This window comes from Gasterosteus aculeatus, chromosome 15 (assembly GCF_964276395.1).
Source record: "Gasterosteus aculeatus chromosome 15, fGasAcu3.hap1.1, whole genome shotgun sequence".
Classification (NCBI taxonomy): Eukaryota; Metazoa; Chordata; class Actinopteri; order Perciformes; family Gasterosteidae; genus Gasterosteus; species Gasterosteus aculeatus.
In genome coordinates this window covers 19,213,697-19,239,297 of record NC_135703.1, presented here as the reverse complement: position 1 = coordinate 19,239,297, position 25,601 = coordinate 19,213,697, and the positions used below count along the sequence as shown (strand labels likewise).

At 41.5% G+C, this 25,601-nt stretch overlaps 1 protein-coding gene and 1 long non-coding RNA gene across 2 annotated transcripts in view; both read right to left on the bottom strand.

Annotated features, from left to right (window-relative positions):
- Positions 1–25,601, bottom strand: part of nrxn3a (neurexin 3a) — a 119,226-nt gene that overhangs the window by 72,959 nt on the left and 20,666 nt on the right. Inside the window, 2 exon segments of the mRNA XM_078089104.1 lie at positions 3,017–3,178; positions 5,350–5,651. Coding sequence (XP_077945230.1) covers positions 3,017–3,178; positions 5,350–5,651 — 464 coding nt within the window.
- LOC120833415 (uncharacterized) lies at positions 9,532–23,801 on the bottom strand. The gene is made up of 2 exons (XR_005714313.2): positions 18,516–23,801; positions 9,532–17,793 (listed from the first exon to the last, which is right to left on the bottom strand). It is a non-coding gene; the product is annotated as an uncharacterized LOC120833415 (long non-coding RNA).

The window sequence follows — 25,601 nt, the reverse complement described above, 5'->3', positions numbered from 1 at the left end:
ACTCAAAGCTAATGCGCATTACTGGAAGTGCGCGTTTCTATTAGTATTTTTTTTATTTGGAGGTTTGCGGAGTGTATGTGTCTGTGTGTGTGTGAAGGTTGGCTGGGATCGCTACCTTGCTCAGCATGGCATAGAGCAGGAAGTGGGCCAGAGGGGGATTAAATGGCTACTGCGCCAATGCCTCACCCTCCCTGTGGGCCATATATGCTGTGTGTGTGTGTGTCACTGGTAACCAGTAACAGAGAAAACCAGGTCCCTATTGCCACACAGCAGTAGTCAAGTGCAAAGATAAAACATCCTCAGCTTGAGTGGAGGACTTATTTTTGTGTGAATGAAGGGTGGGTTACCTCTTCAGCTCTTAGAGGTTGAGTACAGTGTTAGCTGCAGCGTTTGCGAAGACTCGCCGCACGAAGACGAGCAGGACAAAGACCAAGGAGTCTTTCGTGGGAGTCTTCGTGGCAGCTGAATGCGGCGCCTCCTTCTAATATTATTAATAACGAGTTTGCTCCCTCTACCTGTACCTGTTCAAATCTCTTCCCACAGATACTACAGCCCTCGTGCTAGATCTGCTCTCTATCGTAACCTCTCCTCTCTCACCGATCCCACCTGCTCCACACACGTCCAGCACCTCAGCACAGGAGGCCTCTGGAACTGCCAGTCAGCTACTCGCAAGGCAGACTTCATCTCCGGCTTTGCTATCCAGCAGCCGCCTTCTCCTTCAGCCACACACCCAGACCCACTGGCAGGGGTGGTGGCACATGTCTACTCATTTCACCCAAATGGAGCTTTTCTCTCAACCATCTTCCACCGTCCACCCGACTGTCTTTTGAATTACAGTTACTCACCCAGTACAATTAAATATCAGTGTCCTTTACCATCCACCAGGCTCCTTGGGTCATTTCTTGAAAGAACTGGACATTCTCCTGTCCTACTTCCCTGAAAATGTCCCTCCGCTCATCCTACTGGGTGACTTCAACATCCAGACAAAGAAGTCATCTGACCTTTTACTCCTACTACTTTCTTCTTTCGCTCTGTCCCTCTCCTCCTACTCACAAAGCTGGCAATCACCTTGACTACATCTTCACTAGAAACTGCTCTACCACTAACCTCTCTGTAACTCCACTTCATGTGTCTGACCACTTCTTCATCTCTTACTCTGTCCGAGGATCTGTGTCGGATCTGTGTCGGAACCTTGTCCTCTTACTACTGGAGTTCCTCAGGGTTCCGTCCCTCCTCTTCTCGCTCTACACCAACTCTCTCGGCGCTGTCATTCGCTCGCATGGCTTCTCTTACCACAGCTATGCCGATGACACCCATTGAATTCTCTCCTTCCCTCACTCGGACACCCAGGCGGCAGCACAGATCTCTGCCTGTCTGACTGACATCTCTCAGTGGATGTCCGCCCACCATCTGAAAAGACTGAACTACTTCTCTTTCCGGAAGAAGATTCTCCCACCCAGGACTTGACGGTCACTGATTATATGCATTCTGTTTGTTTAGGTGTCGTTAGGAAGCTTCTGAACATTTGGCTTAGAGGAGCTCTCTGATTCCGTTCATCTGCTTCGATTGTTGACCAGATGTCTGACAATCTAACGAGCTTGCGCAACTATATTCCGTTGGAATTTGCAAGAAAACCGAAAACATTGAGGGACATTGACAGGGGGAATGCAACAGAATTTAGGATTCTTTTGTTGTTAACTCTTTGATAGATTTGAAAAAACTGTACAACTGTTACTATACAGTGTCACACTTCTTGGTGTTTGTTTAACTCTACGTACTGTGGCGCATGGAGTAGAGAGGGAGAGCTGGGAACCACAAGGTTGGCGATTTGAATCCCGGCTGCTCCATGTCCCGTGTCAAAGTGTCCCTGAGCAACACACCTAATCTCTAATTGCTCCCCAGGCTAAAATGTAAAAACCATGGGTTAAAAATGCAATGTTAGTCGCTTTGGATAAACGTGTCAGCTAAATGACATGTAATGTTTTTAACAGCAGATATATTTTTTACACTTATTCCGAGTTAACTTGTTAACACTTCGTTGAGTGTTGATTTAACACTGACAAGATTGGGACAATATAAACACCAGCTTAGAGTTAAAATTGAATCTCACAGAGTCAAATTAACTCTCTGAAATTTGCTGTTTAGAATTCCCATTAATCCGTTTGAAAATATTATATGCAAATTAGTCCAGAAAATTGTGCTGTCAGCGGTGCAAAAGCTAACACGGACAAAAACATAGCGCTAGCCAAGATTTAGTGATATCATTAATATTTCTCCTTGATTCCAATGTGCCAGCATCCAAAATAGCATGACCAAAATACAACAGGCACATAGTTGATGGCATGATTACATTTGTGTTCATCCTGCAATGACACGGCTCAATAGGTGCTGTGTCAAGCGTCTTTACAAACATGACCATGTGTCCATTATCTCACTGACTGGCATTTGACACTGTGAGTATCATAACATGAATCTGAATGCAATAGTTATGCAATTAGGATACTAAAAGGTTCCTTTTTTTGATTTTATTTGAGGAGATACGGGAGTCAGTAAACATTTGTGGCAATGGAAAATAGAGCTCAGAACTCAGAAAACCAGTTTTGGTTCTTAGATACTGTATAAATAATCGGTTTTTGAACATGATTATTGTATTCATTGTGAGAGGCTCTTTGAATACTGAAGTCACTAGGGAACGCCTCATTACTTTTGGTATACACAACGCAATTCTGTATAACATATTGGTAGGTTTTAGGGAGGGAAAAATCATGCATGGTTTGGATTGAAATAGCTACATTTGTTAGCCTACGTAATTTAACATTACTCATTAACTATTAGTTTTACAAATACGAGTCTTCTGGGTTTGACCAATGTATCAGTCGTAACCACCGTCCTCTGCGGCTGCAGGGAATTTCTTTGCCTACCATGACAAAGGACCCTCAATTGGCATTGTCCCAGCGCTAGCACACGATTTTAACACATTAAGAGTTATTTTGCAATTAATGGCCAGGTACTTTACCTCCTTGAGACAACCCATGAAGTTGTTGCTGACTGGAGATCCAGGCAGGTCCGCAGTGCTGGGGCTTCCACCAACATAGAAGAAGTCATCAGAACCCAACATAGTGTAGTCTTCCTGGGTGTAACCGGTGGTGGTCAAAATCCCATCCACTGATATTGTCACCTGATAGGGAAAAATGATCGGTGAGTGTGGAAATGAAATGTTTCTCTGGAATTTTCAGGATCGAAGATTGTTTTATTGTTTTAGAATTCACTCTGGTCTGTGTAAAATAGAAATCTCCACACTGGTGATGTGTTGTGGACGAGGCAGATATAAATAAAATATGATAGCCAATAATTTTCTTCAGTTAGCAGATGCTATTTATAGAAGTATGATCTATATGATGCTTACTCTCTTTTTGTGTCAAAACATTTGAGGAGGTACTGAAACTAATAGAACCAGCATGCAGGGCCATAGAACATTATATTGACAAACCGAAAGGAGAGGAAGGAGGTAGTGGGAAGACAAAGAAAATAGAAGGCAAACATGCACAGGACACACACGCGGGACTTCAGTCCTAGAATAAAAACCTCCAAGCTGTGAGAACATTTTTATTAGTACAATCTTTAGCTACTTTTACTATACTCAACTATTTTGTTGTATGCTTCTTTATACCACTTTGCATGTATTTGACCATTTGCAACAAAGTATGAAAAAAGTATTACAAAACCACTGTTATAAAGAATAAAACAACAAGATGAAAAGAAATGTTTGCCTTCAGTAGATCTACATGTTAATAAACGTCTTTAATTGAATTATACTATACCCAAGGTGTAATCAATTTAAGTTTTCCTTAGATTTTCCAAATGTAATGGTAGTGAAAATCTATTACAATCTGGTTTATTTGACCATATTGTATATGGAGAGGGATGACATGACATGTTGAATTAAGTGCTTTATAATATACTATAAACTTAATAAAAGTAAGCACATTTTAGTTCAATTCCATTTCCACTTAACAGTTTTAGATTTTGTAAAAATATTTTCACGTAAATTTACTTTGAAAATTATATTTGAAGTTGGGAACACTGCAAAAACAAATATTTCCAGATGTCACAGGAAGTTTTTCAAACCAGTTCAAAAAGGTATGCAAGAACATAAAAGTGCAAATAAGCAATAGTTTCCCACATTGAAAAACTCAAGGGGCTCGTTCACTTGATCCGGGTGGTGGATTTCCAAGTCTCTCTTTAATTTAGTGGGCTTCATACTTTTAGATGCCAGAATGTTAAGACACAAAACCCACTGGGGTCTCTCTTCCTGACCGACCATCGTGCTTGTAAAGAGACGGATGTTAACATGGCTGTATTGTCGTTGATTTGGGATTTCTTTTGACTCTGGCCGCAGCGATAGGGTCAGGAAATGAGTACTGATGAACAAAGTTTACACCAGTACATGTGCACATAAAAATTGGTTGTCTATACAATGTTAGTCGCCTCTAGTTTTCACTTTGATTGAAAATGTGAGAGATGAAAGGTGGATTTAATCCGTGTCAGATTGTGCACATGAACTCTTGTGCACCAGAAACAATTTTAAGACTTCAGATGTGGACTTTGTCTCTCTCGAATGTGGTTGTAATATTCTTGTTAACACTAATCTTAACACCCTTGAAAATCTGAAATGAAACAGTTTCAGTAAAACCTTAATGGAATAAAAATGAAAGCAGTTAAGCAACAAGGAGAATGATAGAAGAAGAAAAGTAAAACAAATGAGAAAGCTGGGAAATATCATTATTTTTTTGTCAAGGGATGGTATCTTTATTTACTTAATTTAAATCATTTTGAGGCGAGGAGGAAAAGAACACAGCAAACTAAAATATGATAATAATAATAATGATATATACCATACAATGGAGAGTGTTTACCCGTCCAATGCTTGTTTGCTTTCCAAAAAGGTGGGTGGGTGAGAAACAAAAATACACAGTTGACCAAAGGTTTTCTAAGTACATAAAAGTAAAACAAAAGATAACCAAATTATGGAAAGTGTGGGAATACACATGTTTGTAAAAACAATGCTTAATTTCATTCTGTAAGTCACTACTTACTTACAAAAAAGAAGTTAGGAGCTGTACTGTGGAGCACTTTGCTCACATATGAATGACAATGGAAATGAGTTCTGAAACAATCATCTATTTTGCTTGCCAGCCCTTAAATGATTGTGTGAATAGGTTGATGAAAGGCCAAAATGCTATGAAATGTACTGTACCTGTGTACGTACCTACCTGCCTAGCTCTGCTTATCTCTTGTCCTACCTGTAGGCTCTGATAGTAGCTGCGCTCAACCATCCCTGTGCCTTACCTGCCGGAGGTTGCGGGTCACTTTGACATCGTGCCATGAATTGTCATTGAACTTTCCATTGACTGGCTCCACGATGGCTTCAAAGGCTCCAGAGCCCAGATTGATAACGAGGGACACGGCGCCGTCCTTCAGTGCCAGGTTGACGTAGTCAGCTGACTTGCCGGTGTGAAGGATGAGGCCATTGCGCTGCCACGTCTTGAAGGAGAGAGTAATCTCATCGCTGCTGCTCTGGATGGGATTCTGGGAGAGATCGTAGCAGAAGTACTCAGAGCCACGGAAAGTGGCCACATTCTCTTCTCTGGCTGTGGTAAGAAGAGCAAAGAGGAAAGTACAGACTTAAATAAAGCCTCAGCCCTGAAACTGTTCGAACATTGTCTCTTTATACACTACCATTCAAAAGTTTAAAGACATTTTCTCATTCAATTCAATGAGTCTGATGACTGATACTGTATCTCCTTAAGATCACAGGTTCCGTCTGATGAAGGAACCAGAACTAACAATACACTTCACATTGATAAAAGTCCTGTGCCCCTGTAGTAGAAGAAGAGTTGAACACTCTTCTATTACAGAGAGAAAGACAAATTGAATCAGAAAAAGGTAGTAATAATGATGTGTGTAGTCACAAGAACATGAAGCTGCTTGTAGATGGTCTTGACATTTTCTTTCTAATGTCCTAAAATAACTGTTGTCAATGTTACCAAACAGCACAGTGACTACTTTTCACACTTTAATTTGAATTTACATTGCTAACCACAAATTTGCTGAAAATGTTATTATTAGTGGGCTACAATTAGTATAATGGCAGAAGGCCATTATACTTACATTACATTTTAAATCCATTTCTTAATAGTTTACTATTAAGAAATGGATTTAAAATGTAGAAAGGGATGTAGAATGATTTGCCGCTCAATAAATGAAGTTGAATTCAAAATAACCATAAATCAAGAACGAATCCCTGCATGGCTGAAGACCGTTCTTACTGACAAATAAAAGGTCCCCCCCGGCCGGAGAGGAACGCAGAGGACTGGCAATGAGCCCGGCTGTCATCCAACAACATCAAAGGGCTAATTCTGCCCTTAAAATGACCAATTCCTGTCAAATGACTTGCTCATGACACAGCGGTTGCTTATGCTTATGATGACAGAGAGAAGACGAAATAAATGATGTAATCTTGATGAAAGGGAAAGACAGAAGAGAAGCAGTGAAGTGTGGAAAGAAAGAGAGAAACCAGGCCAGCTGACCCGAGGGACAACAGAGGAAGTCAGATCATCTTCAATTAAGTTACTGTTTTAAGTCATAATCCAACAGCCACCACGACACCCAGTGTGTCGTGCAGCATGCATGAGCATGCAAGAGTGCATGAGTGCAGCCCTGATACAAAAGCACCTCCGGCAGCCTCTCCTTAAAGTAGACTACAACATAGAACACAACATTGATCACTGATGAGGAGGAGGAGGAAGGAGAAGAGGATACACTAAAGTGTGTCGTTTTGCAGAATTCACCAAAAAATATTAAATGAATTGATGATAATAGACTCACTAAGACTTGCCTTTTCTAGTTATTACTGACATTGGAAATGAACAAAGAGACATTCCTACAAATATCATGTGGGCAAACAAGAGAGACTGTGGTAGAAGTCTAAATGTAAACCTCACTTTCTTTTCCCTTGGTTAATAAGCACATAGAAATGTAGATTTTACTCTATTACGTGTCAAACCATAGCTCACTCAAATCGGCTCGGGAGCGCATGCACTCAGCCACTCATCTGAGTCCTGCGCCTAACGACCGACGCCACAAACATTACGGTAGTACGGCATAATATAGTATAATAGTAGTTCACAAGTGCAGGAACAGTCTTCTCCTGAATAAAAGTCATGTGTTCTTTAACATGTGTAATGCGTAAGTTACTCTGTAATAATGCCATGGGGGGGTCAGCAATAGTTTCATGTATGGTGAGTCGCTCATGCTGTTTCCACCAAATGCAAAGCAAATTTTCTCATCACGCTTCTTTGTTTTTGTTTGTTTGTTTTTCTGCATTCTTACAAGTAAATCAACCGTTTCCTCGTGGTTTTCTTTTTAACGCCAGCGAGGAGGAAGGCAATGCCTCCATGTAGACTCTCTTTGATCAATCAATAACCAATATTGCTGCTTTGTACCCAAGAAACGAAAAGGTTGTATTCACAAGAAAGGGCCAGCACAGCTGAGGGATATCCCAGAAGAACGCTCCACTTACGTGTAAAAACATCTTAATTTAACACAACACACCACATCAGCCACCCTGAGGCCCAACACAACATGCATCCCTCATGGTGATGATGATGATGATGAGGCAGAGGACAATATGCTATATAGTTCTGTCATGGATTTCACTATTCATATTCATTCTTAAGTAGAGAAGATGAATTTGCTGCAGGTTAGAACCTGCCCTGCCCTGGTTATTTCTGATGAGTAAACTTCATAACCCTCGAGTACTGCTCTGCGGCTGTCTAAACTCAAAATTAAATATTTCTTATGTGGTTTAACAGCAATAGATGGATAAAAAGAATTCTTAATGAACACAAATAAGCACATATTATTGCACACAGTTTTGGGGGTTCAAAGAAAACCGAATGGAGTTTGTGCGTTTGGCACAGCTGCCTGTTTCCTGGTGGGTGGAGCTGGAACACTTTAACAGCTAATCTGATTGGAACCTTCAAGAAGGGAATAAAAGACGCACTTTGTCGAGTGTCTGGCTCTCTCAGCCTCGCCCAACCTTAAAGGAACTCAACTTATAGTGGAATAAAACAGTATATATGTTTGTGTGTGGCCTCCATTTTTATTGCCGGGTGGTAAGAAATGGGTGCTTGTCCGCGATATTGGCAAAAGGCGACACTGGGAAGTAGTTAAAATGCAACTTTGTTAGAACATATTTTTGGGTACAATTGTATTTTCTAAACTGCTGTTAGTCGTGCAGGCCAGTGGATCAATTGAACATTGAACATACATTGAACGTACATACAACAATGTATTTGACTTTTGGCCATGTTGTTATAGATATTTATAATGATTTTATTTATATACATGTAATATTTGCTAATGTCACCATCTTCCCCAACATATAGGCTACTATACAATATATACACATGTATTTTTTTTTATTGAGTCCAACCATTGCACCTCTGAGGCTGACCAGAACGGACTGCCTTAGTGGTTGAGAATATGTTGCCTTAATATCTTTCTTTGAATTATTTCATTAACAATGAAGATAGTATTTATATATTGAACTAGTTTGTATGTATGAAGTAATTGTATGAATTAATTGAACCTATTCATAGCACCCTTTCATTATAGTCATATGAATATCTTTTGTTAACACAATGGGTTATGGCTTAGCATAGGATGTATTTGGGGCTCTTTTTAAGTAGCAAAATTATTAAAATAGCATTTTAAGATTATCCAACATTTTAAGGACAGAGAAAAGAATGCATATTCTCATACATTACAGCCAATAAGGATATTTTTTTCATAACTGTATGATTTTAGTTTGATCCTGTGTGCAACTGTACAGTGAGATGCTGGGAGTCTTTGGATGGAAGATAAATGGAGAGAGGGAAGACAGTAATCTGAGGGGAGGCTGGTGTTGGAGAATGGGTGGTGGTGGTGGAAATGGGTGGGGTGTGCAAGATAATCATCAGTAATTTCAGCATGCTGGCGGATTTCCATTTGTTTTGTGGCTTGACCAATGATGCGTTGAGATGTCTGCACCTAACGGCAGTGGGGAGCTGAATCAGGGAGGGGGGATGGAGCCACAGATGCGTTAGCTCTGAGAAATAAAGAAAAAATGAAACCATTTTGATGGTTTCAAGAGAGCGGAGGCTGGGATGATGATGAGTCGGTTGTCAGTATCCATTCATACTGTGTGTCAGCAGTTCTGGGGGCTCTGAAAGGGGCCTTATCCAGCTCCATGGCTGCTTCAGCAATATGACCAATACTGGCACCATTTCTTCAATCAGTACATGGAAGATGTAAAATATGACCAGTATGACAAACAACATGGAGTAACACGCTGCTGGAATTGTCTTTAGACTGGAACATTTAGCACACTACTTGATGGACGGTCAAAAAATAAAAATGTCAATGTCATTTGATGCCACAACCCAATACCCGATCCAGAACACACACACACACACGCACACCTCTGACTTTCTTTTTTCTTTGATATTGAAAATATAACACTCTTCAATTTGCCTCTCTAACCGAACTGATAGCGGCAACAAGAAAAAATGTTCTTCTCTTTTTATTTTTTATTTTTCAATGTTTTCTTTTACTCTATCCTTTTGCCAAATTCCCCTCCACCTTTTTCATTCACTATGTTATCCCTTCAGCTCGCATTGCCAGTCACCATTTCGTTCTCATTTGTCATTATTTTCATCTGATGGACGGCTTGTCCTTTAACTCAGAAATATAATTGCATTTGGAGAGGAAAAGATGGCATGAAGGGAGAGATTAATCACAACAGTAAACTCATCTCTGAAGGAGTCAAGGTGGTCGGCAATGATTCCACACACTAACTCCTAGCAGAAGTGTACATCTCCAAAAATGAGAAGTGGCAGGTCTAATACTGCATGAACACAGTGGCCTAATGAGAAGACACTCAGGTCAGGATGCCCAGATGCCAATCAGCCTCCACAGGACACTGACACCCCCTCGAAAAGCAGTCTCTCACTGTGTCGTCGGCCCGGGTTTTGGGAGTTTTTGGCATTTAGGCAAAAAATACATTTGCAATGTTTTCTTCATACTTCATACTTCCATACTTCTTATTTATTAATTCAAGTGTAACCTTCCCACTTTGAGACTATAATTCCACCCTTGACCCCAGACCCCAGATATGCCTTTTTGGGCAGAGAGAATGCTGCATGGTTCCAGCAGCTGAGCTGATACTGGAAGATGGAGTCAAAACCCTGCAGACCACTGATTGGTCAGAAAATCCAGGGAGAACTGTGTCATCTTCAAGATGATATGGGAGTTGCTATGATAATATTCTATCTGCAGTGGAACATAAAATCTAGTAAAAAAAGAAGGTTGATCTGCATCATGCAGGAGAAATGAGGCTTTAGACGTAATACTTCTAATACACGATGATGATGAACTAAGATGCCTAAAACAAACCTTCCACTGCAAGCACTATCCTGTTTATACAAACACATGCGTATCCTTTGTGTCAGCGTGAAGCGAACAGACAGGGATGTCTGATGGGTTGGAGGAAGTAGTAAGTGATTTCGTATGACAGCGGGGAAGCCCACACCGCTCACACACAGCCGCAGGCTGCACACGCACACACAATAGGCCTCTGCAGGCCTTCCTGAGGCTAAGTGGCGTTAACCTCTTTCTCTCATGAGTCCCAGACAAAGGCCCCAGAGGAGCGCAAATAATCACCTTGCTATCTGTCCCTCCCCCACAACACCCCAGACCCAGTCCGCATGGCTGGGCTCTACAGTACAGCCTCATTCAACCGACCGTCAGAAAAGAAAAAGGATTTTTATTTCAAGCCACAGAAATCTGAAAATGACCTATTGTGGAAATATATATCCTATAATAAAAGCTTTTCTCTATGAACTACTAAATATGTTATGCTTATTGTTATGTTAGGCATGATCAGATATGGACAATGTAAGTAACTAAAGTGATATCTGACTCAAATTTAAGTCTTTGGTTTGATTTAAAGTCAGAGGCCCAACACACAAGAGGCATGGAGAGGTGGCTCCATTGTGTCCTCTTCAACCAACAAATCACATCAACCAACATCAAAATTAAAATTGACTTTAATTTTAAGCATGTGAAATGATTAAAGATTTTTTATTTTCTTTCTCTTGATGTGATTAGAAATATATATAAATGCTAGAAAAAGGAAACAAAGCAGGACAGATAAAGGTAAATAATAGGCGAGACTAGACTATAGAAGTGCATTACACATAATATTAACTTTTTATTGTTAATATTATCACATAGTGAAAATATATAAAACTGAGCATATTCATTTGTCATGAATGATTTCAAACAGTATGGACAAGTAAATATCTCTGCATCATATCTAGCCTCTAGCATTTAGATTGACAGTGACAGATGCTATTCACATATTATATATATTTATATATTGTAACTGTAAATTCGTCATCTATACCAGCAGGGGTGGATAGAAGGTTATTAGCAGTATGCTTTCTGTTAGTGTTCGTTACACTGACTGGCCTGCAGAAATAACACTCGGTAAAGATTCACAGATTAAAGACAAGATGTTCTATCTAATATTCACCATTTGTAACGTATATCTGAGTGTGTGCCATACTGACCCCATATAGTCCTGTGTTATGATAGTCAGCTTGACAAATGAAGCTTACTGTGTGAGCGTGTGTTTGTGTGTGAGAACGGAGGCATTTGAACAGCTGAGGGTGGGGGAGGTATTGAATTGGGAGTCATTGGTGTGTAACGGCCCAAACGCCCACTGATCCAGCAGCATATTTTTTCTTACAATTACCCTTATTTCACTTGAAACAATTATTTATTTTCTACCCCTGTGTTGTCTAACCCTCAGTAGCTCTGTGACTGTTAATTAGTATTTTAAAAAATTAACACAAGAGTCAAACACATTGAAGTTGCAGATGTAACATATAGGATTATAGACGTGTGCATGAATGTATATGCATGTTCACATTTACATAAACAAGTAGCATTGCAGCTCAGTTTTATTTCAAAAATTGCTACCCGGAAAAGGTTATATTTACTATTTTATTTAATTATTGTGAATGAAATGCAGAATCCTACAAATTTATAGTGAAGCAATACGGCCTGAAAGGTGCTAGTGAAAGCCGTGGGGAAAATGAGGCATGGAAATACTGTGCAGGAGCAGGAGGGGTGAGGGGGGTGAGGTTGCAGGATCTGGTGGGAGAGAGATAACAGCTGAGTTGTCATGTGTCACAGTAAGCGACTGGTCGACAGTGATATGGCCACGGCCCACCACAATAATCTGCTTTTCAAATACACACCTTCCAATCCACAAAGGAAACCTTGGCAATTATCAAATTTACTCAGGGGAGCTGCTCATCAAAATGTTTTTGCTCAGGAAATCTGCACCATAAATCCCACAAAATATCTGTTCGTATGTGTCGGCATATATGTTTGCATGGAAGTTAGTGCATGTAACTGCAATTTTACACAATTTTTCAATTTATCCACTTTTATCCACATTTGTACTTAAAGCACTTGTCCTTTGGAAGCCATTCAAGGTGCAATGTTTTGCTAAAGGACACGTGAAAAGGAGGAACAAAGCAACAAATCCTGTATTTAATGGACTTCCAAATGTGTAATTGACTGAAATTAAAAATCTTGGATGTTGGTCACTTTCAATAACATGCACATCAGGGATTCTAAGATTGTATTTATGAAGTCCGGACTACCAGGTGTCCACATCCATAATTCAGAGGCTTAAAGTAATCATCCTGCTAACTTCCTCAGGGTCCCCAACGGACGCTGAAGCAATTCATCTGGGTTTGTTTCGATGGTTATTCCAAATTAGATATACTGGTGTTATACCTAGTGATGGTTTTGGTTTTTTATTTACACAAGTGACCAAACGGTGCCAAAACAACAATTGACAACTTTGAAAAAAGTATTTCCGCGTCGGCTATAAACTCTCTTGCCCACCTCAGGTTCTTGGAGGCGAAGAAGATATGAGGGACGGCAGATTGCAGAAAATCACTCTCATAGCAAAGCGAATGATACGCTGCAGTATTCCGTTGTCCTTGGCGGTTGCTGCAGCGTACCAGACAGTGATGGAGAAGCAACATTCAGTTGTTTTCACATTAGAGTGAAGTTAAGAGGCGGTTCTTCTTCTGGATTACGCCCCGGAAAGCACCTGGAGCCAAAGGTGTAAGTGGACATGTCTGAATATGTATTGCATCGAAGGACTGTTTTAAATGTGTTGCAATAATAACTAATAAGTCTTTTTAATAGGCTTTGCTCGAATATAAATCTTCACTGAAGGTAGAAAAGGACATTTACATATGAGCGAGACTTTATCTACAGTTTGGTCCCGGTGTGGTTCCCTGTTATTGTTTTTTATATTTTAATTATCCTATTGATATTAATACTTTTACTGATATAGTTATATTTCATTCAGAGGCGGTATTTAACATTGGCTATCGTCCGTCACACGCACATACAGCTCGAGTATGTGTCAAAGTCAAGTTTAGCTAGAATGACCTCCTCACATTAACACTGTATTATCTAGTGAATGTGCTCGGTGATGCCCATGTGGTCGCAGCACATATTCCCTCCACAAGAACACCTCGCAGGGATGTCCGTGATGTTGAGACGCTCCTCGTAGAGGGACTCTTCATTTTATGCATGCGTTCCCCCGAGATGCCCTCCCTCAGATGCATGAGGTCAAGGAAAAAGGTGCAGTGGTCACGGCCTTCTTTGTGCTGAAGGGGAGCCATATAGGTCTTAATACAGGGAGATGGAAACATGTTTGCGAATATGGGGGAACAATTCCCCCTAGTTGAAGTGTGTTGTGTGAATTAGAGGCACATTTTAAAGCAATGCAGTTTATCTGCCGCCAGGAAGATAAAGGGGATCGAAGACCATACACAAGAGGGGATCGAAGGCCATACACAAGATCGCAAGCAATCTTGGTGAAGTGGTTGAAATCTTCCCTTATGAAATGAGACAATGAGCCAAGCCAAAGGCTAAAGTTAGATTTCCGCCGTCATGGGCCATCAATGGGGGGAAAATGAAACACAAAAATACAGTATGTAAGACGGACTGTTGTGCACAGATATGTCTTGAACCATTTTTTTGGGGGGGGGGGGTTTGCTTAGAAAAAGTCATTGCTATCGCCGGGGCACATGAAAATAATAAAATAATAATTTAGAAAAACATAGGTAGCACAGAGGGGTTTGGACAAAGAAGTGTAAGGATTGGACCCATTGGACTCATTTTGGAGGTTAGTGGTCCGGATGAACGGAAGTGCGATATACTGAGAAGTGTTCCTACATTACATTCATCTAGATTAATATCAATGAACATAGACGTAATACCAGAAACAACCTTGCTATATAGTGACATGGTTGCGCCTCAGCAGCGGCGTGATTAAAAGGTGGTTGATGTTACGCTACTGTAGTTTAGCCGCCATTTGCCATTTCCTGATGGCCGGTGTCTCTTGACAGTCAAGGCGCCCCCTGGTATACATGCAGATTTTACCAAGTTAATTGGTTTTACTCTGCTCTTCCTAAAGGTTTCTTCATTTATTTGTATTTTTTATCCTAACCCTAAGAACTATTCAGATGGTGTCCATGTTTCCTGTTTACATGTTTACTGTTTGCCTGAAGTTCTATTTCATTCTTACTGACCGCCAGAGGCAGTGCTTCACACTGGATTATCTTCTGTGTTGCGCATGCGCAGGTCAAGTTTTTATTCCGACAAAGTCAACTGTGACCTCAGAAGACCCCCCGAGTACAAGTACCGGTTTCATCCTGAGATCAGTCCTATTTCATCTTCTCGCTACGCAGGTACCTACCCTGGCAGCTAAGCTTAAACAAGCAATTTCTATAATATTGAGACATATTTGGGCTTATTGCGTGTTGCCTTGTGACCATTGGTTGGAGCTGCGGACCTTCCGCCCTCCAAAGGCTGTGACAAGCTGCCCCTCTAAGAGGGAATGGCGTGCATTGTCATGTTGAGGACCACCTAAAGCGCAAAGAATGCAATCGCTGAGATCGATTCAAATTATTTCTAACCGCCGTGGGTTATTACGGTTGGCAGCGCACTGCTGCGCTGAGCTGACCAAGGGGCTCGTTAACGAGAGCGTAGAGGAAGCTAAGCCGTGGCACCGTCCGTCCCAGTAAGCGCCGTACGCTAACTTGTGAGATACTAACTTGACGTTAGTTAAAGTTAGATCAAGACTTAGTCTACATTGTTTATAAACATTACAGCTATCACAGTTAGCATTGTGTTCTCGCCCAGACTAACTTGGCTGATGTGTTGAAGGTTGACTAATTGGGTCAGCGGTAACACTTTCTGCATTTGTTTGTAAGCATTACGGCTATCAAAGTTAGCGGGGTGGCCGCGCTCAGACCAACTGATGTGGTAATAATTTACTAGATCAACAGTAACACGTTGTACATTTGTTTTATAAACATTATGGCTGTCACAGTTACCAGAGTGTTCTCGCTCAGATTAACTCAGTGTGGTGGCGGACGTGGTTTGGCTCGGCTGCAGAAGGGACGGAGAACGGAGTGGTTCGGGTAACGGTGCCAGGAGGAGGCATAATTGGCCTCAGGTGTGTTAATCGGTGTGTGTGTTTGTCCTGCTGAGGGCGCTGAGCAGACGAGGAAGCCGGAGCCGATCGCGTGTTATTGTGTGAATAAAAGCATATACAATGGACCCTGTGAACTTCCTTGCTAGCGAGGCAAATCTCTGCTCGCGCTCAAAGGTGTTTTCTGTGCACTCGCTGTTGTTCTTTTGGACAGTAAGTGGGAAGAGCCAGTCACCATGGTAACTCTAATTGGTTACAAACCCCGTCTTTGGATTAGCCTCGCAAGCAAGGAAGTTCACGTTCCGCTAGCGAGCAAATATCTTGCGCGAGACAGACTTTTGCCCGTGAATGTTTGATTCTTCGCGCGTGAACCTCTTTCTCGAATTTTGACAGTGATTTGCCGCCAGAATTGAATCTTCCTTTTCTATCTTCTCCAATCTCCTAAAACCCCCCAGTCCTCCTCCCCCCTCCACCCTTCTTCCGGGAGACTTTGTCAACTACTTTACCAAGAAAATACCTGACATACGCTCCTCTTTCTCAAACCCACCTCCTACTACTCGCGTCCCACCGACTTGACCCCCCTATCTCCTTACCAAATTCTTACCCTAGTAACCACCTGCCCTCTTTCCCCATTCCATCACATCTTCTACAATCTGTCGCTCCTGACCTTCTTTTCCTCACCTGTCTTATCAACAATACTCTGTTATCTGGCTGTTTTCCCAATTCTTTAAAGGAGGCAAGAGTTAACCCACTCTTTAACCAACTATCCTCCGATCTCCATCGTAACAACCTCCTTGACCCCCCACCAGTCAGGCTTCAAGGCCGTTCCACAGAGACTGCTCTCCTTGCTGTCTCAGAGCAACTCCACACTGCTAGAGCCGCCTCTCTCTCCTCTGTCCTCGTCCTTCTGGACCTCTCTGCTGCATTTGACACAGTCAACCAACAGATCCTTATTCCTCCCTTCAGGAACTTGGTGTCACAGGCTCTGCTCTCTCCCTTCTCTCGTCCTACCTCGACGGCCGCACCTACCAGGTAACCTGGAGAGGATCTGTGTCGGAACCATGTCGTCTTACTACTAGAATTCCTCAGGGTTCCGTCCTTGGTCCCCTCCTCTTCTCGCTCTACACCAACTACACCACCAAGAACTATTTTGTTAATATCTCGAGTCCAGATTAATGCCGGTGATTTACCTATGTAAATGTTCTGTTGGGTGACTTCCTGTCAGCCTGGCAAGGAATGAAACAGTCACTGACATGTGACACATCGGAGCTAGACTCCGATGATGGAAATGAGGAAGTTGGTCGATACAAAAGAACACCTTAAACCTAATGTACTATTTTGTACTGGATTTAGGGGTCGACTGGAGCCACAAACCGACTTGAACTGACCGACTTTGTTCTTTATTCAGCCATGTCATTTATTTTAGTTGTTCATGTAATATTTCCATGGTATTGGAATCGGTCCAACAGACACATGGAGATACTCATGTCGGGAAACAAACAGGAAGTTGGCCTCAACAGGGCCTCTATTTATAGCGTGGGAGGTAGCTCACCACTTCGTGCCTCCTGTGGCAAGGAGGGCAATTGCATTCAGTTTCTAACAATCATGTTGATGATATATTTGTCATGCTTTCTGTTCACTTGGTCCAACTAAATATTTCAACTCTCTTATTTGAGTTCGAAGGAAATGTGACTTTCATAGTATTTTTACTTAAAAGTATGCAATGTTTCAAATGACCATTTAGTTAGAAGAAACACAATGTCTTGTTGCAAAAATGTATTTCTTGCATTAAAATGAAGTTTTTACATTATAACATGCAGACATCTAACAACTTCTTTACTGTATTTAAACAAAATATTCAGTGACAGAATATTCACAAAAAGAAAAACCTTCAAGGCAATGTGAGATGGACTTCATCACTTTACAAATAATGATCAACCCCATCCATCTTTTTCTCGAGGCAGTTCAAAATGTCTTTAGTGCCTGCAGCTTTGTAGACCTCTAGCACCCTTGCGACCAAGTCATCAACGGCTGCGTCCAGCTGGACCCTGCTTTGGATCAAGGACCAGAGAGTAGAAACGGTCCGCCGGGCTCACGTCGTAGCACAAGAATGTTGCTATCCACTTGCGCACTCCTTTGCTGTGAAAGTTTTTGGCCTAGAGAAGAGAAAGTGTCTTTAGCAGGGAAGAAACACGGAGAAGACAGTTAATCTTACATGGCCCAAGACAGCGGTGCAGAGGTCAGTGAAGTTCAGCCGGCCAGGCAGACCATTTGCAGCCAGGCAGCCTGCATCCACTGCAGCAGCAGGTGTGTGACTGTCAAACCAGATGATTTGTTTGAGGGTTACACTTTTGCCGCAACCTCAGCCATCTCTCAAACCAGGAGTATTCGTCTTGGGCACTCTGTTAGCCCGACTAAAATTCATGAGCATGCGAGTGGCGAACTTAATTCCCTTCGCATTGGTTAAGGTATGCCTTGTGCACTGTGTGCCTTAACGTTAGCCAAAGGTAGGTCCCTAACTAGCGTTAGCTGCAGACATTTTAGCCAAAACACAAGTAGTCCATAAACTGACCATAGCCCCTGTCATTACATGAACGTTGGCTTGATTAAATTATATTTTTGTAAATGTCCTCTGAAACATTAATATATTGATAGGACTTCATATACTATTGTTGGACAACCGTTCTATTGTGTCTGGGTCGGGTTATCGGGATGTACGCGGCTCAATCGTTGAACTAAGACTAAGACTAAACAGTGTACTATTTGCGATATTGTAACAAGTGCATTAAACTAACCTCTAGTCTAATGCATTTTTGGACAATACTGTCAACAAAAAAAAAACGTTTGGCTTGAATGATATTTTGATGGATCCACTCACCTCAGGCTTTCTTTCTTTTCCGAGATGTCGCGCCATTTTTCAAATGCCGACTCACGTTCATCGTCTCGTTGGTTAACGATATTCATCCGCCAGTTGGTTCGCTGAGCTGACGTACTGCGTGATGAGGTCCAGGTCATGTCTGTGATCCGGCTGTTCAGAACGTATTAATCCACCGCCTGGTTTAGGTTAGTTTGCCGTCTGGTATTTCCATTGGTTAGTGATGCAGCTGAGCAGACAGACAGCTCGCAGTTTGCGACCTGGTACAGTCAGATTATACATAACTTCAAGCCTCAATATAATTTAAATGGATAAGTAGTAAAAAATAAGACACCCCATACACAGTTCACGAAGGTAAAAATTTCCAAAACATTTAGTAGCAGAATGTATGCGTTTGTATTTCTGTGTACATTGTGACAATTTAAAATGGGAGTCCAATGGAAATTGAATCGCTTCAAGTGGCCGTTTGAGGAACTGCAGTAATTGGCACTGCATTTTGACTGTTGGACAAATAATTAAAACTTGTTTAAATTTACAATTTGTTGAACTGGCTTAAAAACCTGAGTTGGAGTACTGAAAACAATTAAGCTGTAATTGTATAAATCATTATGATAAAGTAAATAACACAAAGACGTTATTATGACTTATTGTCCTTTAAAATCCTTTTATAAAGTGCAGACATATAACTGTGTGTAAAATAATAAAAATAGTTGCAAAATTATAAAGGAGAGAAATTTTCCATATTAATTTAGAATGGACGAAAATGGTATAACTACTTATTTTGCTTACAATATGTCAGCTCTCAATTGTGTGCAAGAGTGCTCTTGGGAGTGTGTCAATTCTGTTCTTACCTAAGAACAAATCCCAAATAAGAAAAAACATCAGTAAATTGTATTCTACTATTTTCAGTGCTGTTGCTGCTATTATTATTTGTAGTACTAATTTAACTTAATACTATTACAGTTTATTATATGAAAAATTAAGATCCATTAAACGTATAGTAAATCTTTTACACAATTTTACTCTGTCCATTACGATAGCAGGATCCCTCCACTTCCGCTCTCCCTCTTCTTTTGTTTTTAAGGCAGGGGGGTCCTATACCGAAATGAGGGTCCTGGGACAGAGCATCTTGCATACATCTTGTACATACCTTTGAGAGCAAATTTTTCATTTTTAAATGAGTTGTGATTCCCATTAATACGATAAAGTAACCAGAAAGCAGGCCACTTAAATTACAGAATACATAAATAATTATTCCCTGAAGCACAAAAAAATGATTGACCTTCCAAAATTAAAATGAATGTTCGAGGGTGGGTAAGTAAGGGCAATCGAAAAGCATTGCATGTCTCCAATCTGTGGAGCCTGTCAGATAAAAATGGTAAATACATTGTTTAACAGATTACACCGACACACACAATCAAAAAGGCATCCATGCAAACAAACACCTTTGCAAATATGCTCTCCTCCACATCATATTTCATTTAACTGTTAAATGTGGCTTTACAGCATGAAAGCATGAGCTAAATGGAGAATGACAGCTGCAAATAGTCTCTCAGAGCTAGGCTTTATTGTTCCTTTAAATCACTATCTCAATAGTTTGTTGCCATCAATAGTCATGTCTGCCTTGAGTAGAAAATACAGCGTTCAAACCAGTATTATAGAGCAGGCAGTCTTTGAAGTACACACACTACCCCTGGCAGAAATCAATAGAAGGAGGATGAAATGCACTTCCATTTAATTAAGATAACCAGCACATTCTCACTTATAATCTATTTTCTTCTCCATTTCACTCTCCCTCCATCTTTCTCTCTGTGCTGCTTGGCAGGCCTTTCCCCTGGAGGGGGTGTGTGTGTGTCAGAGGGGGGGTGTTGTTGGGAGGAATCTTGATTTAATCGTTTCCCAGATCGGCGCCATGTTTTTCTTCCCCTGAGGCATGTTCTCCCTCCCCCACCCCCACAACCTCCTCTACAAAATACTGTCTAGGGACTGTTCTGCAACCAAAATGTGTTTGCCCCGGGGCAAATGAACTACTGAAGTTGACATCTTCAGCTGAACGGGATACAATTCATTTTATGGGACCGAGTGACAACATTTTCGGTATTTTGTAGCGAATAAGTGCTGCTTTGGCTTCTGAAGAGGAAAATGAGAGGACATCATATACCAAGAAATGACAATCCAAAGGATGATGATTGTCTCACCCCTCATGCTGCTGTTCGCTCTGCAGTGGTCCTGCCTTACACCTGGCTTACCACTCAATGTTTCAATCATTTCTGTCATTTAACGTACTGTACATCTTTTATGTTGTTCGTTCTGTATTCTCCTGTTCTTAAGGTTTCTTCCTTTTAAATCGTCAAACCAACTGTAAATCCACTTCATTATTGGAATTAAATAAAGAAGAATTCAGACAGTCTCCAACAGTTTACATGTTCACTGTAAGGTTTTACATTAAAGCAAACATTTCAGCAAACTTTCCAGATGTACTGTATCCTCTGCTGCTGCCATTATAATTATTATTAGTAGTAATTGTATGTACTATTCAATATTATGAATCATTTCAGTCATATGCATTAATATAACATAATAACCCAGCAGCCCTTCTTTGTGGAGTTTGCATGATCTCCCTGGCTATACCTGGCTCAAGGTGTACTTGGGGTCATTTAGCTGATGCTTTCATCCAAAGCGACTTACATTGCAATAAGGGGTTAGGCGTCTTGCTCTGGGACACTGAGTTGGGACATGGGGCAGCAAGGACTCAAACCACCAACCTTGCGGTTCCAAGTGCACCCTCTCTACCCCTGCGCCACGACAACCCCTCTATTGTCCGATGATCCGGGGATTGACTCCAGCCCTCCCGCAACCCTCTATGGATAAGCGTATAAAAAATGATTGTAAATCTGACTTCAACATCCAGACAGAGAAGTCCTCTGACCTCTTAAACCTACTTTCTTCCTTCGCTCTGTCACTCAGTCCCTCTCCTCCTACTCACAAAGCCGGCAATCACCTTGACTACATCTTCACCAGAAACTGCTCTACCACTAACCTCTCTGTAACTCCACTTCATGTGTCTGACCACTTCTTCATCCCTTACTCTCTATAACTAACGACTCCATTGACTGACTCTGTACCCGTTCGTCGCAACATTCGCTCCCTCTCTCCCTCCTCTCTGGCCTCCTCTGTTCTATCAGCTCTCCCTTCTACTGACTCCTTCTCACTCCTGCATCCGAACGCTGCTGCAGAGACTCTCCTCTCAACTCTTTCCTCCTCTCTAGACTCTCTCTGCCCTCTTACGACACGACGGACTGGCAAATCCTCTCCGGCTCCGTGTCTGTCTGATCCGGTGCCATGAGAGCCACCATGCGAGCGTCGGAAAGGAGATGGCGTAAATATAAACGACCTGAGGACCTGCTTGTGTTTCAATCTCTTCTCTCCTCTTTTTCTGCTTCTATCTCTGCTGCCAAAAGCTCTTTCTACCAATCCAGACTCTTTTCTATCTTCTCCAACCTCCTCTACCCCCCTAGTCCTCCTCCCCCCTCCACCCTTCTTGCAGGTGACTTTGTCAACTACTTTAGCAAGAAAATAGCTGACATACGCTCCTCTTTCTCAAACCCACCTCCTACTTCCTGCATCCCACTGACTTCACCTCTTTCGCCCTCACGTTCCTCTTTCACCGCCCTCTCTCCTAACCAAATTCTTACCCTAGTAACCTCTGCCCGTCCGACCACCTGCCCTCTTGACCCCATTCCATCACATGTTATTTATCTTATCTATTGCACCTGACCTTCTTCTTTTCCTCACCTGTCTCATCAACAATGCTCTGTTATCTGGCTGTTTTCCCAATTCTCTGAAGGAGGCAAGAGTTAACCCTTTCCTGAAGAAACCTACCCTCAACCCTTCTGAAGAAAACAACTACAGACACTTTCTGTCCAAAACTCTTGAACGTGCTATCTTTAACCAACTCTCCTATCTCCACTGTAACAACCTCCTTGACCCCCACCAGTCAGGCTTCTAGGCCATTCCACAGAGACTGCTCTCCTTGCTGTCTCAGAGCATCTCCACACTGCTAGAGCTCCTCTCTCTCCTCTGTCCTCATCCTTCTGGACCTCTCTGCTGCATTTGACACGGTCAACCACCAGATCCTTATTTCCTTCCTTCAGGAACTTGGTGTCTCAGGCTCTGCTCTCTCCCTTCTCTCGTCCTACCTCGACGGCCGCACCTACCGGGTAACCCGGCGAGGATCTGTGTCGGAACCTTGTCCTCTTACTACGGGAGTTCCTCAGGGTTCCGTGCTGGGTCCCCTCCTCTTCTCTCTCTACATCAACTCTCTTGGCGCTGTCATTCGCTCACATGGCTTCTCCTACCACAGCTATGCCGATGACACCCAACTAATTCTATCCTTCCCTCACTCGGATCTCTGCCTGTCTGACTGACATCTCTCAGTGGATCCGCCCACCATCTGAAAATCAACCCCGACAAGACTCTGCATGTGATAAACTGCTTGTTCCTCCTCACTGAGATCAAAACACTCGACTAGATCTCCACTCTTTGCTGTCCTGCTCCTAAATGGTGGAAGGAGGTCTCTGAAGACATCAGGACCACAGAGAGCCTTCACATCTTCAGACTAAAGACACACCTCTTCACACTCTCTTATATTGGACTTATAATGGTTCTTATCTACAGCAAATTGTAACTTGGCTTATTTGAGGAAATTGCACTTTCTAGTTTCTTGTTCTTCTGAGTTTGTGTCCTTATGGTTGAAATGTTCTTATTGTAAGTCGCTTTGGATAAAAGCCTCAGCTAAATGACATGTGATGTAATGATTCCTTCTGCTTTAAGTTCAGCATTGTGTCTCTATCTATCAGAGCACTATCGTGCCCCCGCATTTCTCTAACGTCATGACTTACAAATCTAAGTTGAGCTGATATCCAAAGAAGCATCAACCTTCGTTGACCTAACACGTAAAGATTAAAGAATTTAAGACTGTTCTTTTGCTTACAGAAAGCCTGCACATCACAGCTTCCATCAGCCAGGAGAAAGAATGTTTAGTGAGGAAGAGGAGATGCCTGTTGTTGTGAAAACCGATCCTGAGTGAATGTAACTCATAAATCTGTATAAATTGTACGGCATTTAAAAATATTACAAAACACGTGCACACACATGGTAAGAAAACACAAAGCGTCACACTCTCTTTCTATTCAGGTTGGCTTAATTACTCTACATGCACCCGCAGTGAGAAGGAGAGTAGTAGTGAAGTAAAGACATTAGACCATCAAGCGGATGACACCACACTTCTCTCAAACACTCACAGAGTAAGCGTCGTTTTTCATAGAGGCCGTAAAGGAAAGATTTCGAAAAAGCTGTACCTTTGCTTTTAGCTAGAGGGGCAGGAGGAGACAGAAGAGAGGATCCACAACCGAGACAGGGAAGAAAAAGAAGACACGTGAGACAATGTACAATGGCAGCTGTACATCACTAAACAAATGAAACATGCAACCACAGCAGGATTCCAGGATCTGTGAATGTCACAACAACACAGAGAACTACACACACATGTTTTTAGGCTTCTCGGGTTAAGAAGATGTCAATAAATAAATCCTTTTTAGGGCAATATTATTACTGAATGCATTGGTATTGTATGTAATAATAAGTGTCTACTGGTATTGTTCATATTAAGATTGTTATATCATTCATGATGTCATTCTATATTTGGAAATACTCCATTTTATATTGTTGCATTTACACAATGTAGGAGAACTTTTAAAAAGCAAATGTACTACAGTTAAGGATGAGGTTTAACGAGAACACATGTTTTCAGTTAGATACTTCGGTAAGGTGGCCTCTTTCGTCATGGGTACAACAACAACCTGTTGATTAGCATTTGAGCTGTTAATAGAAATAAATAGAAAACAAACAACGGCGCCCCGTGTTAAAGACATTTTGGTGATCCATCCCAAGTATAAATAGTACAAATTAGAGAGGTACCACCTTGGATATTTAGTTTTCTATAAAATGTTGATCACATGTGTGGACCATAATGTCTTAGCACATATTCTTAATTAAACTGGGATCATTTGTTGGAACTTTAAACATAAACTGAGTATTAGTAAGGGCTTGTTGTAACTTTAAACAGCTCTCTTGCTTAGGTGGAGGCCAGGGACTTTGCAGCTCTTCATAGCGGCAGTGTGTTTTGGATTCATAGGGCAGAATGAAAAAACCTCACTATAAAAATATGCAATTTCCTTTTCTTGGGCACAAAAACATGCGGTTGCACACTACAATCCCACACAAAGCACAGGCGTGACAGAAGAGAAGGGAGGAGGGGCATACCTTGTTCTGCCATCATATGTGCAAGGCCTTGAAAAGGAAAAGGAGAGGAAGGTGAAAAGGACAGAACCCTTGAGCAAAGAGAACACTTGGTCTCAATACACTGTGGTATTGTGACGACACATGTTTTCTCAGGAGAGAAAGCATAGCATTAGAACACACTGACTTCTGTGGCTTTCCTCATTAGAAATACCAGCATGTTAGCAGAAGAGAAGCCTATGGAACAACATCGTACCTCCCCTTTGCTTAGTTTCAATAAGCAGCCTCACATTCACCACCATGCTACTTGGTATGTGCATTTCCAATTTGCACATGAATGAAATTGAAACTATTGCACACATACAATTAGTGTGTCATGGTTCTAGGCCTCCGCCAACCAGAGAGGTCTCCAAAATATGTTATTATTCAGTTCTGGCCAAATACATATCTTAAGAGGACAACGTGACTTTTGAAGAAATTTGCTTACAGGGTTATTCCGGAGAAATAACTTAACAAACGACCACAAGGACACCGAAAAACCCTGATATCTGCAGCCATGCTGTTAACATTAGACTCGCCTTGGATAAAAGCATCCGCTAAATGACATGTAATGTAATGTAATGTAATGTAATGCCTGAGGTGGAAATGTACCAGTTGCTTGATATTGCTGACAAAATGTTTGCAGCGTTCTAGCCTGTCTGCATATATGCAGCTATACCAATGGTTGCTGACAAATGATATATATATATATATATTAGAATTAACTTTTTTCAAACTCACCTGGCATAT